This window comes from Geotrypetes seraphini, chromosome 1 (genome assembly GCF_902459505.1).
Source record: "Geotrypetes seraphini chromosome 1, aGeoSer1.1, whole genome shotgun sequence".
Classification (NCBI taxonomy): Eukaryota; Metazoa; Chordata; class Amphibia; order Gymnophiona; family Dermophiidae; genus Geotrypetes; species Geotrypetes seraphini.
In genome coordinates, this window is record NC_047084.1 from 185,202,232 (window position 1) to 185,219,635 (window position 17,404).

The 17,404-nt window shown below is 44.5% G+C and overlaps 1 protein-coding gene across 2 annotated transcripts in view; it reads left to right on the forward strand.

Moving 5' to 3' along the window:
- The window catches only part of WDR17 (WD repeat domain 17), a 265,042-nt gene extending 248,456 nt beyond the window's left edge, over positions 1-16,586 (forward strand). For both annotated transcript variants that reach the window (XM_033942775.1, XM_033942784.1), the window contains 2 exons: positions 8,899-9,082; positions 15,147-16,586. In XM_033942775.1, coding sequence (XP_033798666.1) covers positions 8,899-9,082; positions 15,147-15,266 — 304 coding nt within the window. In that variant the 3' untranslated portion in view covers positions 15,267-16,586. The remainder of the gene's footprint in view (positions 1-8,898; positions 9,083-15,146) is intronic.
- Positions 16,587-17,404: the final 818 nt, after the last annotated feature.

Consider the following 17,404-nt stretch of genomic DNA (forward strand, 5'->3'; position numbering starts at 1 on the left):
ACCAGCGGTAGCAGGAGGCTCTTAACCTCCATAAAGGGAGCACGTCTCAAACAAATGGTAACGGAGCCCACTAGGACCCAGGCGATCCTCGACCTGGTACTCACCAACGGGGAAAGCGTTTCAGAGGTCTCAGTAGGAGATACGCTAGCCTCCAGCGACCACAACATAGTATGGTTCAACCTTAGGAAAGGCTTCCCTAGATCAAACACAAAAACAAAGGTACTCAATTTCCGGGGCACAGACTTCGAACGCATGGGAGATTTCGTCCATCAGACGCTGCAGGACCAAGCGGACACCGATGATGTAGAAGCTAAGTGGTTAACACTGAAATCAACCATACATGAAGCAACTAGCTGCTTCATAAAATCAGTAAATAAACGACAAAGAAACAGTAAACCCCAATGGTTCACCGCGGAGATCTCGCACCTCATTAAGGAGAAGAAAAAAGCGTTTCTCTCCTACAAGCGCACGGAGAAAAGAGAGGCAAAAGTAGAATATAGGACCAGGTCTACAGCGGTCAAAATGGCAGTTAGGGAGGCAAAACTTCGAGTGGAAGAAATTCTGGCAAAAAACATTAAAAAGGGGGACAAATCCTTCTTCAGGTATTAGAGACAGAAAAAGGAACACAGGGGGGATAGTACGCCTTAGAAGACAGGACGGAAGTTACGTGGAAGCAGATTCCGATAAAGCAGAACTACTGAATGAATACTTCTGCTCAGTCTTCACCTGTGAGGCATCGGGACACGGTCCGCAGTTGAAGACAACACAAAGCACAGAAGACCCGTTTCAGAATTTTGAGTTCACACCAGGTGAAGTTTACAGTGAACTGGCAAGACTCAAGGTGAACAAAGCCATGGGACCAGACAATTTGCACCCAAGAGTGCTCAGAGAATTGAGCGATGTCCTGGCGAAACCATTGGCTGAGCTATTCAATCTCTCCCTAAGTAAGGGGAAAGTTCCCCTGGGCAGAGGCTGCGAATTATAGACCGGTGAGTCTCACATCAATGGTGTGCAAACTCATGGAAACACTAATTAAAAGCAAATTGGACACGATCTTGAATGAAGGGAATCTTCGGGATCCCAGTCAGCATGGATTCACCAAGGGTAGGTCCTGCCAATCCAATCTCATCAGCTTCTTTGACTGGGTAACAAGAAAGTTGGACTTGGGAGAGTCTTTGGACGTCGTGTACCTGGACTTCAGTAAAGCTTTTGACAGTGTCCCACACCGCAGGATGCTAAGCAAGATGGAATTGATGGGGTTAGGAGAGACACTAACTGCATGGGTCAATGATTGGCTGAGTGGCAGACTTCAGAGGGTAGTGGTTAATGGTACCCTCTCTAAAACATCAGAGATGACCAGTGGAGTGCCGCAGGGCTCAGTCCTGGGTCCACTCCTTTTCAACATATTCATAGGGGATCTGACTCAAGGGCTTCAAGGTAAAATAACACTATTCGCCGATGACGCCAAACTATGTAATATAGTAAGTGAATGCAGTTTACAGAATTATATGGCGCAGGACCTGCTTACATTGGAAAGTTGGTCCTCAACCTGGCAGCTAGGCTTCAATGCTAAGAAATGTAAGGTCATGCACCTCAGAAGCGGAAATCCATGCAGGACGTACTTCTTGAACGGAGAAACTTTAACTAGGACTTCAGCAGAACGAGATTTAGGAGTAATCATCAGTGCAGACATGAAAACTGCCAATCAAGTGGAGAAGGCTTCATCTAAGGCAAGGCAGATATTGGGTTGTATCAATAGAAGTTTCGTCAGCCGAAAGCCTGAAGTCATAATGCCGTTGTATAGGGCCATGGTGAGACCTCATCTGGAGTACTGTGTGCAATTCTGGAGGCCACATTACAGTAAAGATGTGCGCAGAATTGAATCGGTTCAACGGACGGCCACCAGGATGATCTCGGGGCTCAAGGGTCTCTCGTACAAAGAGAGACTGAACAAATTGCAGCTCTACACTCTTGAGGAACGTAGGGAGAGGGGAGACATGATCGAAACATTTAAGTACCTCACGGGACGTGTTGAAGTGGAAGATGATATTTTCTTTCTCAAGGGACCCTCGCCACAAGAGGGCACCCGCTCAAACTCAGGGGCGGAAAATTTCATAGTGACACCAGAAAGTATTTCTTCACAGAGAGAGTGTTTGATCATTGGAACAAGCTTCCAGTGCAGGTGATCGAGGCAGACAGCGTGCCAGACTTTAAGAATAAATGGGATACCCATGTGGGATCCCTACGAGGGTCAAGATAAGGAAATTGGGTCATTAGGGCATAGACAGGGGGTGGGTAAGCAGAGTGGGCAGACTTGATGGGCTGTAGCCCTTTTCTGCCGTCATCTTCTATGTTTCTATGGATGGTCTTATGGCCAGTGTGCAGAATCGCAATCTGAAGTCTTTACCGGACCACAGACCTTGAACCCCTAGGGGATCAGGTTGTAACTTTCGGACCTCCGGACGATATCACCAGTTCTCAGATCTTTTCAAGGCTCCAGTCAAAGATTTGGAGGGGCCAAGTGCCCTCAATCTTCAGGATCCCATTCTGTCACAACTTCCAAGAAGCATTTATGATGCCAAGCCATCAGCAGACCCTCCATGTAATAGTTGGAGGTTATCAACCTATTGGGAGCATGGGAGTGATTGGAAGCATGGGCAGAGATCACTACAGACTGCTGGGTGCTGGACATTATACAGGAAGGGTATAAGCTTGAATTCTTTCGTCCTCTCTTGGACCTTTTTCTGGACTCTCAGGCTGCGAAGCTAGAAAAAGCAGCCAAAGTCCAAGCAATAGTGCAAAGTCTGCTGGATCTGGAAGCCATAGAGCTCATAGCAGAGGAAGACTCTAGCTCTGGCAGATACTTGATATACTTCATACTGACCAAGAGAGGCTCAGATGACTGGAAATTGATTCTGGAAATCAAAGCAGTAAATGTGGCCCTCAAGATACCCTGTTTCTGGATGGAGATAGTGTGGTTGGTGAGTACTTCAGTGGCACTGGAGGAATTTCTTGCCTTGCTGAAGCACAGGAAGTTTTTGCGTTTCCATTTTCTGGAACAACATTTCTAGTTTGCGGCCTTACCCTTTGGGCTAGCCACAACAACATGGATCTTCACCAAGGTGATGGTTATAGTTGCAGCACACCTGTGCAGAGCAGGTATACAAGTATATCTCTATCTGAACAATTGGCTGATAAGAGCCTAGTCTGAATCTGATGGCAGGCTAGCGATTCAAAGAATGATTCAGCTTCTGCAGAAACTGGGCTGAGTGTTCAACTTTCAGAAAAGTCACCTGGAGCTGATGCAGATCATGGAGCATCTGGAAGTCTGGTTCGACACAAGGGAGAACAAGGTGTTCCTCCCGGGAGCCTGCAGAGAGAAGCATATGTGTCAGATACAGGAATTTTGGAGCGAGACTGCTCCAAAGGCCTGACCTTATTTGCAGGTGCTGAGTTCAATGGTTGTGATCATGGACGTGATCCCCTGGGCAAGGGCACACTTGCATCCACTCCAGGATGTGATCCTCTCCCGCTGGTGCCTGCAGAGGGATGTGTTCCAGCAGAAACTGCCTTGGACAGCAGAAGCATGTCAAAATCTAGCCTGGTGGTTGGAGCCTCAGTCTCTAACCAGAGGAGTTCCCCTTCTCATCTCAAGATGGGTGATACTGATGATGGACTCCAGCCTGTATGGGGTGGGGGAGGGGGGCAAAGGGCATCCAGTTCAGGGACGCGGGTCCCCTTCTCAGAGGAAGTGGTTGATCAACTGCTTGGAATTTTGAGTCATCTGCCTGGTGTTTCAGATGTTCGGGAGTGCACTCCAGAGCAAAGCAGAACAAGTTTTCTCAGACAATGCAACAGCGGTATCTTATGTCAATTGTGTCAATTGCCAGAGAGGCATCAAGAGTGCTACTCTGTTTGGAAGCCCAGATACTGTGTCGATGGGCGAGAGCCCATCTCTTGGACTGGACAGTGTGCAAGCAGATTTTCTCAGTTGAAAGAGCCTAGATCCCAGGGAGTGGTCACTGTCTCAGGAAGCCTTCACCTGTATTGTGAGTCAGTGGGGGTGCACAATATTCGATCCAATTGCATCGGCAGCAAACAAGAAGGTGATTTGGTTCTTCAGTTGAAGATATGAGCCAGAAAGTGAAGGCCTGGATTCCCTGGTGGAACTATGACCAAAGGCAGATCTTCTTTATGTCTGCCTCGGGGCAGAATCATGATGCACCAAGGGCTGGTAATTCTAATAGCACCAGACTGGCCGAGGCGCCTGTGGTATGCAGACCTGGTCCATCTGCTCACATAGGGCCCAGTTACCCTGCAGGATCCAGAACGCTTTGGCTCTTGAGCACGCAGTGCTAGTGCATAAAGGCTATTCATATAGAGTGGTCTTCACCCTTCTAAGATGTAGGAAGAAAGTGATTCTAGCCACATATGTGAAAGCCTGGAAGTACTTGCAAGCTTGGTGCACTCAGAGGAGTAAGGATCCGAGCTCAGTATTGATATCTATGGTGCTCACCATCCTACAGGAATGTTTGAAAAAAGGCCTAGTGGTTGGCTCCCTGAAAGTTCAGATTGCAGGGGTCTTGTGTTTTGGGCCTTCAGTTAATAAGAACACATTAGCCACACATCCAGATGTGGCCAGGTTTTTGAAGGGCACTTTGTGCCTTCATGTTTTGGTGCGATAGCTTTTTCTGGCATGGAGTTGTAATCTGGTTTTACGGACGCTAGCTAGAGCCAAACCACATCAAATCTCAAACTCTTAGTCACTACACCAGATTGTAAAGATTTATTGATTAAGGGTATAATTTTATTATTTTATACCGCCATAACCAAAAGTTCTAGGCGGTTCACACTAAAAAGAGCTGGACAGTCAGCGAAATGCAATCAAGCACAAACATTCAGTAAAAATACAGTTGCAAGCAATAAAACCCTTATTAGGTAATAAATTGACAGACATTAGGAGAGTAAAAGGATGTATTAAATCCAATATTTTACTTATGACATCATAGGAGACTGTCTCAAATTGACTTAAAGTTTCTGACCTAGATCTGCTATCAACTGATAAATCAACAGGAGCATTCAGTAGTACTTTAACCTCAGAATCCAAATTTGTGCATATTTTGTTTATTTTCTCCTGGAAGAAAGTAGATAAAATTCCACTGTCTTAAGTTTGTTTGCAAATATTATTCCCTTGGGAAGCAGAAAATAAATTTGTTGTTAAAGTGAAAATGCCTCTTGGTCTATTAGGGGCCATTAACAGTAATGGTAAATGATATGCCTTTATGGCCTTGTTGGTAGCCAATTTATAGTCATCTAACAGTTTTTTCCAGAGAGATTTATCATCACTTTTCTTAGTTTTACACCATGTTCTTTCTGCTGGTCCATCTGGTTTCTGTAACCTCTGTGCCCCGTCCTTACCCCCAACCTGAAAAATTTCCCAACCCCCCTAAATAATGCTGGTAATTCTAGTAGAAAACTTTCTGGACACTCCAATCCACCTACCCTGACTCAAAAAAATGAATCCTAGTAGAGACACCCCCAGGATACCCTGACCCCACTCCTTCAACTCCAAAAAAACAATCTCTGGTGGTCTTAGTGGGCTTCCCCAATTTCCCTCTTTCTGCTCCCCCCAAAATAAACTCTGGCGGTCCTGTTAGCCCCAGACCCTCATTGGAAGATAGGAATGATCTTCACTCCTGCTTCTGTCTTCCAAAATGATAGCACCCGATTCCCTAGCAGTTCATGTTGATGCACCATGAGGTCAGTCTAACAAATAAAGGCAGTGGGGATTCCACTAGGAGAAGTGGGGTTTATCATTTAGTGGTCAGGGGATGAAGGTTAGGATGTTAGGATAGCCTCCAGGACTACCAGAGATTATTTTGGGGAATGAGGGAGGGGGATTAGGCACTTCACCTTAGATAACCCTGTTGCTCTCGGCTGCACCTGTAGGTCAAGCCAGAGCTGGAATATTAAGTGCTTGAAAAGGAGTGGAAACCCATGGTACAATCTAGCACACTTTTTATTTATTTTAACACTAGTCTTTAAGCCCGTTACATTAACGGGTGCTAGAGATTCCTCGGCTTCCTCCCCCTCCCTTTCCTCTTCCTGTCCCGTCAACCCCCTTGTTTCCCTTTGCACAGTCTCCCTGCTTCATCCGCTCCTTCTGCGCGGGCCACCAGAGCAGAGAGGACTGGGAAGAGGGGGCTGCCAGCTGGAGGAGTAGCAGCAGCCGCTGCCGATTGCAGCCTCCGTCCCGCCTTCGCCTCCCTGGATTTGCTAGAGCGGCCTGCAAGGTTCGCTACAGTGGCTGGCGAACCTCAGCAGGCCGCTTTGAAGAGGACCGGCAGTGGGAGGGAGGAGTTGCTGGCACACGCGCTAGCACAGGCGCCATGAGCACTGGCACAGAAGCACAGCTCACGCCACCAGGACTCACGGATTTTCGACAGCGCATGCTTAGCCTTTTATTATTATGGATTGGGAGTAATTTTTTAAGCAGTGATTCATGACTACTGCTACTGCACAGTGTTTGTACACTAATTTTCTCATGCTAATTTTTTTATTGCATAAAGAATAAGAAAAGTACAGGAAAATCAAGAGTAGATCACTATGCTAAAAGGTAGCAAAGCTCACTGCCTCAGGGCCAGAGAAAAACGAGGAGAGCGCATGCAAGCACAGGAAGAAAGATTAGAAGAACTGGGTTTGGGAAGGAAGGGAGGCATAGATGGTTAGTGACTCGGCTATTTGGGAAAATTAAGCTGGGCCAGAGCTAGTTAAAAACCTTAGGGTGGGGCCAACATCTATGTGAGCAGTAAAGGGATAGTAGGAGCAGTTTTGAACACAAGTAAGGAGCATTTTTCTATGTCACTAGTCTGATCTAGATGTACCAGCTACTTCCCTCTAATATCTGTTACTGGTGGTATTTTATGCACACTGAATACACTCCAGGGATTTATGTGCATTGAAAATCAAAATAATGCATAGCAACATAATACTAAACAAACAGGAGTGGAGGATATACAATAGCAACCTATTCACACAGCCCCACTGTGCAGAACTCTAGGGCTAGATTCACTAAGCTCACCGATCGTGTTTGCAATCGTGTACCAACCCGATTTTCCTCCGATGCGATTCACTAACCTCGTGGCCATTCAACCTCCGATCCGATCATGCAAATGGGGGAATGGCATGCAAAAGTAGGAAGTCAGCGATTCACTAAACAATTTCAGGAACACCGACTGGGCTGGCCGATCAAAAAAGAAGCGACTGCTGAGGACCAGTCGCTCACGTCCCTGCCGACTCTCCTGCCTCACTTTTGAAATTCAGATCAAGCTGCATTAAGTTAAAAAAAAAAAAAACTAGACAGTATAATCTAGCAATTTTCTTCTCCATTAATTTGTTAGGAATATCCTATCCAATGTGCTTTGCCTTTTAAAAGGTCTGAAATCAAGCGGGGAGTTTTTGTTGTTGCTTCAGTAAACAGGAAAGCTTTCTTTTGAGACACTGAATCAGCTGAGGCACATCTCCTGCTCTCTGTTGCCCTTCTCCGCAGTGTGAGCCCGTGGTTTTAACCCACAGGTTTAAAGCGGGGCAGCACTAGGGCGTGTTCTGTTCCAGAACACACCACAGTGCAGTACCGCTTTAAACCTGCAGGTTAAAACCATGGTCTCACAAAAAAAGTAATTTCCAGCTCTGATTAAAAGTTCCCAGCTCTTCCTTGTGCGGAGAGCATGCGCAGGCCATCTACAGGCAAAGAAGATGGCCTGCGCATGAGTCAGGATCGCTCTGCAATGATCCGTTGTTGTTTTGGGGCATGCCTCCAATCTGCATAATTTGCATGAGGACGCATTGTGAATCAGTCACCCGCCCACAGATCGGATCGGATCCGTGAGGTTAGTGAATCTAGCCCATAATTGGTCATTTAATATTTTTTTTTGGGGGGGGGAGTGGCTGAAAACTGGTACAGTCAATTACCATGCCAATTAAGCCAATTTTTTTTTTTTTGCTATCAATAAAAACCATCCAAATTAAAATGTCCAAAACAAGCCATTTGCATGTAGGAGGGTCCAATATTTTTAATGGACTGGCCACACAGGCATGCCAGCAAAGCAGTGAAGCACCCAAGGAGGCACAGCTGTGAACTTCCCAGTAAGGGTGCCAGGTACACATCTCACCATAACCCCCATACATTATATGGTAAGCCCGCCAAAACTTCCCCAAAAAGTACTGTACCCATCTGACTACTACCCCAATAGCCCTTAAGCCTGCAGGTGTCACTTATATGGCAGTACAGTGGGTTTTGGTGGGTTAACACTTTCTACCAGAAGTGTACTAGTTAGGGTGGCATATGGTCCTGGGTCCTTCTCTGCAGTTCACTGCACTGCCCACCAGGCTACTCAAGAGATAGGCAATAGTATCTGCAGCTGACAGAGACAGATATGTGATGTTTCATGCAGATATTTGGGGACAGGTGGGGGGGGGGGTCAATGACCGCAGGGGAGTGTGTGGGGGCCATATTTTCATCCCTCCAGTGGTCATCTAGACAGTTTGGGTATCTTTTTGGCCCTTATTCATTTTAAAAACAGGTCTAGCCCAAAACGTCCAAATTGTGCCATGGTTGTTTTGTAAAATGTTTGATTATTGCTGTAAAATGTCCAAGTTCTAATCTCGCCCAAAATGTGCCTCTAACATGCCCCCTTATGATTTAGAGGCACTGGAGCCAAATTGTCAGAAAGATGTCTAAAAAGTCAGTTTCAAAAATGCCCACTTGGACAGTTTGACTAGTAAGACATTCAAATGCCAGTTTATGCCATCATTTGGACATCTGTCCATTTTGAAAATTATTCCCACAGTATTATATATCACAGCAAATACTGTAAGTCTTTTTCATTGCACATGCAGGTCCAATGAAGAACTATCCTATACTTCTCCATCAGAATCACAAAGAAAGGTTTATGCAACACTGTTAGCACAAATAAAAGAAGAACCTCTTAAAGGAATGATTGGACCTGATTATGTAACAGGAACAAATCTTCCAAGCCATTCAGATGTCTACATCTCTTGCCTGACTGGATTAAGTATACAGGTATAGTTTTTACATTTCAGACATTATCCTTTTTCAACTTTTTTTTTCTATTTTTCTTTAGAGAAACTGAGTAAACTGAATGACAACTTTTTTTTTTTAATTGCAATTGTCAGCAATACATTCAAGCAAAGTAGGTTTGTCCTAGCTTTTTGGGCTTAATTTTGCATAGTTGTTACTATGTGGCTAATCTGAGTCCCAGCCTTAATTGACAAACATGTATACTGCTCCCTCGGTATTCGCGGGAGTTAGGGACAGAGCCGGACCGCAAAGTGTGAAAAATCATGAATAACTTTGTGCCGGCTCTGACCCACTCCCGGACCTTACCTGGTGGTCTCCGCCTCCGATCGCCTCCTTCCTTGCGTATTTGCAGGGGCCAGTGCAGTTGCTTCAGTCTCCTCTTTCCCCACTTCAGTGTCGGGTCGGGCAGAGTGAAGATCGTTCCTCTCTGGGCTGGGCAGCCTGTGCCGGCCTTACCTGATGGTCTAGCGGGCTTTCGGGGCAGGAGCGATCTTCCTACGCTCCTGCCCAGTGATCGCCAATAGGAAATATCTGCCGTGAGTTCCCGTAGTCTCTCGAGACTATGACAGGAGCTCATGGCAGTCATTTCCTATTGGTGATCTGCATGGGGCAGGAGCGTAGGAAGATCGTTCCTGCCCTGAAAGCCCGTTAGACCACCAGGGAAGGTCCGAAACGAAGCTTTCTCCCCCACCAAAAAAAAAAAAAATTGCGAATAACCGAATCCGCGGATGCTGAAACCGCGGATTCGGAGGGGGAAGTGTATAATGTAAAGGAGTATTAGGTTGTTCAAGAACAATACAACTCTAAAGGAGGTGGGAAAGCTTGTGTGTATAATTAATCCTGCTGTTGATAGAAAACAGGTCTAATAGGTAAGAAACTTAGTTTTTTTTCTATCAACAAACAGGAATGAATCCAGCACATTTGTGTTACTCCCAAGCTCAGGGTTGCTCCAGCTGACAGACTTCCATTGTTAAACAATGACCTGGTCAGATGCTGATGGGTACAGTTGAGTACTATACAAGTCTAAAAATTACTCCTGGTCGAATTCTGTGAAAATGTTTTGAAAATTCTGTGTACAATATTTCAAAATTCTGCAAGGTTTATTTGCAGTGTTTTGCGTAGAATTCTCCTATCCTGAAATTCCTTCCTGCCTTTTCCTCTTTCAGGTTCCAGCCTCCTCAGTTCCCTCTCTCACTCCAATTGCAGTTCTGTCTCCCTCTAAATCCCACCACTCTCTTACTTGCACCCTGAACCCTCTACTTGGTCCCCATAGACTGGCATCTCTCTCTCCTTTCTCGACTAAGAATCTCTTCCCCCGTTTCTGGTCTGGGTCATTCTCTCTTCCTCTCTCTTCCAACCCCCAACCCCCCCTTGCTGATCAAGCATCCATGTCCCCTTACCACCTCACTTGCTTGCACCCTGAATCCCTTTGACATCTTTCTCTCTCTACGATCAAGCATCTCTTTTCTCCTCCCCTCCCCCCACCCTTTCTGGGCTGGGTTTCCTTCTCACCTCCATTTCTGGCTTGGGTTTCCCTTCTCATTCCCTTTCCCCTCTACATATTGGTCCATCATCTATGTACACTCCCCTGTCCTCCTTCCTCTTGCAGTCCAGGATCCATGTTCCATCTACTTTCTCCCCCCCCCCCAGTATCCATGTTCCCTCCCCACCCCACCCCACAATTGTAGTCTAGTGTCCATTCCCCATACGGATCTGGCCTCTCTCTGCCTGACCACTCCCCCTTGCTCTATGAGATCCATCATACCTGCAAGCCTCCCTGAGCATCAGTGGCAGGTGGCTGGCCCTGCTGGGACCATCCCTCTGCCACATCATCCATCTACAGCAGTGGTCTCAAACTCAAACCCTTTGCAGGGCCACATTTTGGATTTGTAGGTACTTGGAGGGCCGCAGAAAAAATAGTTAATGTCTTATTAAAGAAATGACAATTTTCCATGAGGTAAAACTCTTTATAGTTTATAAATCTTTCCTTTAACTGTTAATTTATAAAGAGTTTTACCTCATGGAAAATTGTCATTTCTTTAATAAGACTTAACTATTTTTTTGCAGCCCTCACAGTTAAAGTTTAATATCTTTCCTTTCTCAGAACTGACACATTTCAATCGCTATATTGAAAATAAAATCATTTTCCCTACCTTTGATGTCTGGTGACTTTATTTTTCTGTGCTTTTAATTATGTTTCCAAGGCCTTTTTGTCCATTAACTGTTTTTCTCTCCGTTTTCACTTTCTGCCTTGCATCCATCTTTGGCATTAATATTCAATTTTTCTGTTTTCTTCTCAAAATCTGCTTTTCCATGTCTTACTTTCCCTTCCTATCTCTCTCTCCTTCCCTCCCTATTTCCATGATCTGTCATCTCTCTCCTTCCCCCCCCCCCCCGTGTAATATTTCTCTTTCCTTTCCTCCTTTCTGGCCCCCTCCCAGTCCAACATTTCTCCCTCCTTTCCACCCGTCCAATATTTTTTTCTCTCTTCCTTCTACATACTTCTCCTATGGTCCTCCTTCTCTCAACCAAACATCTCTCCTTCCATGAGTCTAACTTTTCACTCTCTGCCCTCTCCCCCTTCCCCAGTATAACATTTCTCCTTCCCTCCTTTCTGCTCTCCCCATCCATCTTGCTCTCTCCATGAGTCCAACACTTTTTGCCTCCTGCACGCTTTCTCTCTCTGTCCTTGCCTCTTCCCTCAGTAGCATCCCTCCTTCCCACCCCCCACCCCCATCCCAACATGTTCTCTCACCAAGCACCATCTCATCCTCCCCTCCAGTGTATAGCACCTTTACTTTCCTTCCTTTTCTGCCAGCAATACCCCTTCTCCCTTCCTTCCTTCCTCCCCAGCAATGCCTCTATTTTGCGGCCCGTGGTCTGCATGCAATCTCACACACTGGGCAGGAAGAAAGGCGCTGGCATCAGCCGACTTGAAACTTCCTGCTGCCATTGCGTATGCTAGGACTCCTGTCTCCGCACCCCCGGAACAGCAGCGGCAGGCTAGAGAAAGGAGGCAATGAGTTCCAGCAGATACGCAAAGGCAGGAGTCCCGGCATACGCAAAGGCAGCTGGAAGTTTCTAGTCAGCTGACACCAGTGCCGGAGCTTCTTTTCCTGCCCAGTGTGCAAAATCGCATACAGACTGTGGGACGCAAAATAGGACCTAGGGAGCTGCGGGTTTGAGACCGCTGATCTACAGGAAGTGATGCAGCACAGGGAAGGCACCAGTGGGGCCAACTGCAAGCTGCCTGTTCACTGCACTGCATCTTCTGGCTAGCTGCCATCACTGCTGCTTCTTTGGGAGGCTGTAGGTATTTCAGATCTTACAGTGGGAGGGACAGAGGTCAGACCCGCATGGGGGAGGAGGAGGGAACGGGAACAGGGGACCAAATAGAATGTTTGTGCAGAATTCTGCACGGATGGTGAATTCTACGCAAATTCTGTGTTGTGCAGAATTCCGTCAGGAGTAAAAAGCCCAGACATCAGAAATTCAGAGACCACCTGGACTCTTTAACATGTTTAACTCATATCAAGTATTGCACACCTTCTCCCTTCCTCCTGCTTCCCCGTGCACAGTCTGATATCTCTCCCTCTCCCCCTTATACCTTTTAATAAGCGAGTAAGTCTTCGGTCCTGCAGTTCCAGTAGCAGCCTTACTAATAAGCTACCTACGACCTACCCTGGGCCATCTCGCCCTTTCAAAAAAGGAAGTTGTATACACAGGGGGAGGGGGAAGAAAGTGATTGAGGGCACGGCTGGGAGGGAATGGAGAGACACTAGACTATGCTGGGATAGAGGGAGAGTTAGGGCCAGTGGCATAGTAAGGAAAACTGGCGCCCCCATGTGCTCTTCCTGACACCCCAACATTGCTGCCCCTACTCTTTCCTACCACCTTAACATCATCACACACACCTGCTCTCTCCCACTGCCCTGAAATTATTGCATCACACCCTCTTCTCGTATCTCTTTCTCATCTTGTCCAACAGCTAGCAGGTTTGCCTTGGCCCATGGATAACTTGAACACCAGCTGGCCAGCATGTACGCACAGAAGAATAAGGAACCAAGAGAGGGTGAGGGCCACTTGGGAAAGACAGAGGTCATGCTCAGATGACTTTAGTAAAAAGCTTCCAAAGACAGGGTGTTGGGAACAGATAAGGCAGGTGGTTTTCAGCCACCACCCCAAACTTGGAAATGGCATGCGTAAATGCTAATGATATACGTCAGCAAAGGGCAATAGCCAATTAAGAGAGTAAATATATATCTATAGCCAATTAATTAATATAAAGACTAAGTGGCTGCTTTGCAGATGTTTTACAGCGTAGCAGGTTTTAAAAGAGCTATAGCAACAGTGGCTGTTAGTTGATGAGGCTTTACTGTGCAGGTTAGAGCAGTGCTGGATTTAGACTTGGTAAGGCCCTAAGCTATATAAAGCTTGGAGGCCCCTTGTTAATAAATTACAGCATATCGTATACTCTAGAAATAATGTAAATGGAATTTTTTTATGATTTTAGCATATATAATGCTGAAAAAATTAGTAATTTGGATAACTTTTATAAATATTTGCTGGGTTTTAGTAAGCCATAGTAGAGGATTCTACTGTGACCTGGAGCGCTAAATGCTCCAACACTCATAAGAATTGGAGCATTTAGCACTCCGTGTCGCAGAAGAAACCTGTACCGCAGCTTTGTAAAAGGAGCCCATAAGTAATAATGAACTTGTTTGCAAAATCATAAAATAGATAAGCCTGAAAATAGAAAATTTATGCTTAAAATATTATCTAAATTCATTACATATGAAGCCATTTTGAAAGTACAGATGAAAGTAATTCCATCTCTCGAACATTTAAATATGTTGATTAAAAGCCACATAAAATTTTCAGAGCCTCCTCCCCCCCCCCCCACCCCACCCCCAATACAGAATTTTTGTGAGGCTCTAAGCTGTAGTTTATAAGTAAATCCAGCACTGGGTTAGAGAAAGACCAACCTATTCACAGAACTGAACACAGGACACTACCCAATTAGCTAATGCAGCCATAGCCACTGGAATGCCAAGTCTGTTGGGGTCAAGGGAGAAAAACAGCTGTATAAATTTTCTCAAGTATGGAAAGATTTTTCACATTGATGCTTGTGTAGCTTAGGATAAAACGTATGTAGCACTATGTATTATTCACTCATGTGAAAAGGTGAACTTATGCAGAGCCTTTTGTAAAATATTGCCAGAATTGAGCATGCCCCTGCCTAGAGTTCCCTAAATTCTGATTTCAATCTTCTATGTAAAATAGGACTTTTGAGGCTGTTGTATGAACACAGTTTCATTTTGATAAAGAAGTAATATACATAATTAGTAGCAAAAATATGTAAACTAAACTAACGGCCTCTTTTACAAAGCCACGCTAGCGCTAGCGTGGCTTTGTAAAAGAGGCTGTAAAACTTAGCTTTGTATTTCCAATGTAGTATTTGATTTACTGACACAATTGAAAGTAAGAGGTTATGGGATCTGAACAGATATTCATTAGAATCTAGGGAGGGGAATGTAAAAGCCATTTCCACAGGTAATACAGTGCAATAGCCATGTAAATGGGCTTCAGTCTCCCAGATTCTATATATGAAACCCAGATTTGCACGCCCAAGATGCACACACAAATTAAGTAACTATCAATAATTGGGTGCTAGCAACCAATTATTGATGTTAATTGGCACTCATTAAAATGTGCACACAATCTGGTTGTGCACTATTCTGTAAGGCATAACTCAAAAAGGGCCATGAGGGTTTCAGGGATATTCTGAAATGTTTTGTGCGTATTTAGAGAACATGGCCTCTACACACCTAATTTAGGTGCCATCATCTATACCTAGTTTCAGCAGGCACAGCCTCTTCTCTGCATTCTTACTTAAACAGAAAATTGCAATGATTTCCAAAACACTCTTTCACATGATGGACAGTGGTTTTGCATGCATCAAGGGAGACTCCTGTGTTGTGTTTTATTTATATGAAGCCATTTCAGTAAATGTCAGTCCTATCTATCTGGTATTGGAATTTTACAGGGTCCTGTGTTTTTCCTTGAAGATGGAAAATCAGCCATTTCATTGAATGATGCTCTAATGTGGGCTAAAGTGAACCCCTTCTCACCACTAGGAACAGGAATACGGCTGAATCCCTTCTGAAAACGTGTGGCACTGTACCGCTTCTCTGGAGTGCCTGAAGATAATCACGGCCCATAAGTTAATAGCACTTTAACCTTGATCTTTTGGCAGATGGGAGGATGGTAGTCAGTTCTACACTGATGGACATAGCTATCTGCTTTTTTTTTTTGCATATGTAAATGGTTAAATCATAGCAAGTTATTTTTTTCTACAAAAAGATAAAAATGTTCTGCTCTTAGAAAGTCCAGTGAACACATACATCTTAATAGTTTGCAGCAATGCACTAATTGAGTGCTAGTCTGAATGACATGCAACAGACAGTTGCTGTGCTCATGAACAGAAAAATACTTTTAAATAGATAAGCTACTAAAATATAGACATACTAATATCAAACCAAAATCCAAGAATGGTTTAAACTGTGAAATTTAGCATATACTTTTTTAAGTAAACAAGATATAAGGGACCAGCTAGATTTGTACTGGATTGAAACTTATTTTAAGAATCTTAGTTATCTAGATCCATTCCTACTTTGTTCTCTTCGTTCCCTTGTAGCTCGTGCTTTATATGTATTTATCATCAAAGGAGAACAATGCACATTAAATGGATAAATAATCAAACTGGTTATTTCTAACCAGATAATAGCAATAGGCATTATCCCCTAGTTTTTATATATGGCGACTAAAGTTGTGTGCGTAAATTTGGTGCAAATGTTTTCAGAAAATTTACATAATTGCCTGGTAGCCAATCTTAGGACAGGAAAATTCAGAACAAGCTGGTACTGCTTGTAATTATTTCTCTCAGGACTATGTTTCTCCTAAAATAGAATCATTGACATTCCCTGACTTCCAGATTGATTTCTATGTCTAAGGATATGCTGATATTTGAATGAGCTGCTACATAAATCGGGGTAGAGCTGCTAGATAAGTTAGGGTGCAGCTATACATCAGGATGCCAGGCAGACATAATGCTGGTAATACATATAACATAAAACAGTGGTTCTTAAACCTGTCCTGGGTGACACCCAGCCAGTTGGGTTTTCAAGATTTCCCTAATGAATTTGCATAAGGCAGAATTGCATATAAAAGGGAAAGGGGTCGGGATTTGTATACTGTCTTTTTGTAGTTCATATAGGTAGTTTGTCATATAGGTAGTTTGTCATATAGGTAGTTCAAGCATTTTCCCTACCTCTCCTGGTGGGCTCATAATCACCTAATGCACCTGGGACAGTAGAAGATTAAGGCTCTCTTTTACTAGGCCGCGGTAGAGGTTTCTACCACGGCCTGGAGTGCTAAAAGCCCCAACGCTGCTCTGACGCTTACAGGAATTCTATGAGCGTCAGAGCATTTAGCATTCTGGGCCATGGTAGAAACCTCTACCGCAGCTTAGTAAAAGAGGGGATAAGTGACTTGCCAGGGGTCACAGGGAGCAGCGCAGAGTTTGAAACCACAGCCTTAGAGTGCTGAGGCTGTAGCTCTAACCACTACATCACTCAGTAATAGGCATGCAAATATGCCTCATGCATATTCATTAGGCATATCTTAAAATACCAACTGACTGGGGGTCCCCAGGATAGGTTTAAGGACCACTGACATAAAAGAAAGTGTAAAAATGACAATCAGGAATATTTAAAAGTCATGGCATGTTGACTCAACAGTTTCAAAGGGACATAAAAGGGATTTGAAAAAATAAAAATCAGGTGAACACACAGGATGACACATAGGGCTCATTTTACAAAGGTGCGTAGGGCCTTAACACGCGGCATAGCGCACGCTAGCCGCTACCGCCTCCTCTTGAGCAGGTGGTAGTTTTTTTGGGTAACGCGCACTAATCTGATGCTTGCGCTAAAAACGCTAGCGCACCTTTGTAAAAGGAGCCCATAGTACTGCTACCTAAAGTTACATAGCTTATATAAACTTAATGTAGAAAAATTACATTAAAAAACAATCACTGAACTCTGCCCTCTAAAAATATTTAAGTGCCAGCTCAGCTGTGTGCATAAGTGCTGGCAATACTACAAAGTTTCTACTAGGTTGTTTTTCTTTGACCAAAGAGTTGAATTTACAGTAGATGTAGTCCTGTGTTAATGCTTAGTAATAACCCTAATTATTTGGATTTGTGTAGTACCTTTCAGCCCAGCAAGATCATTGTAGCCTTTCAGA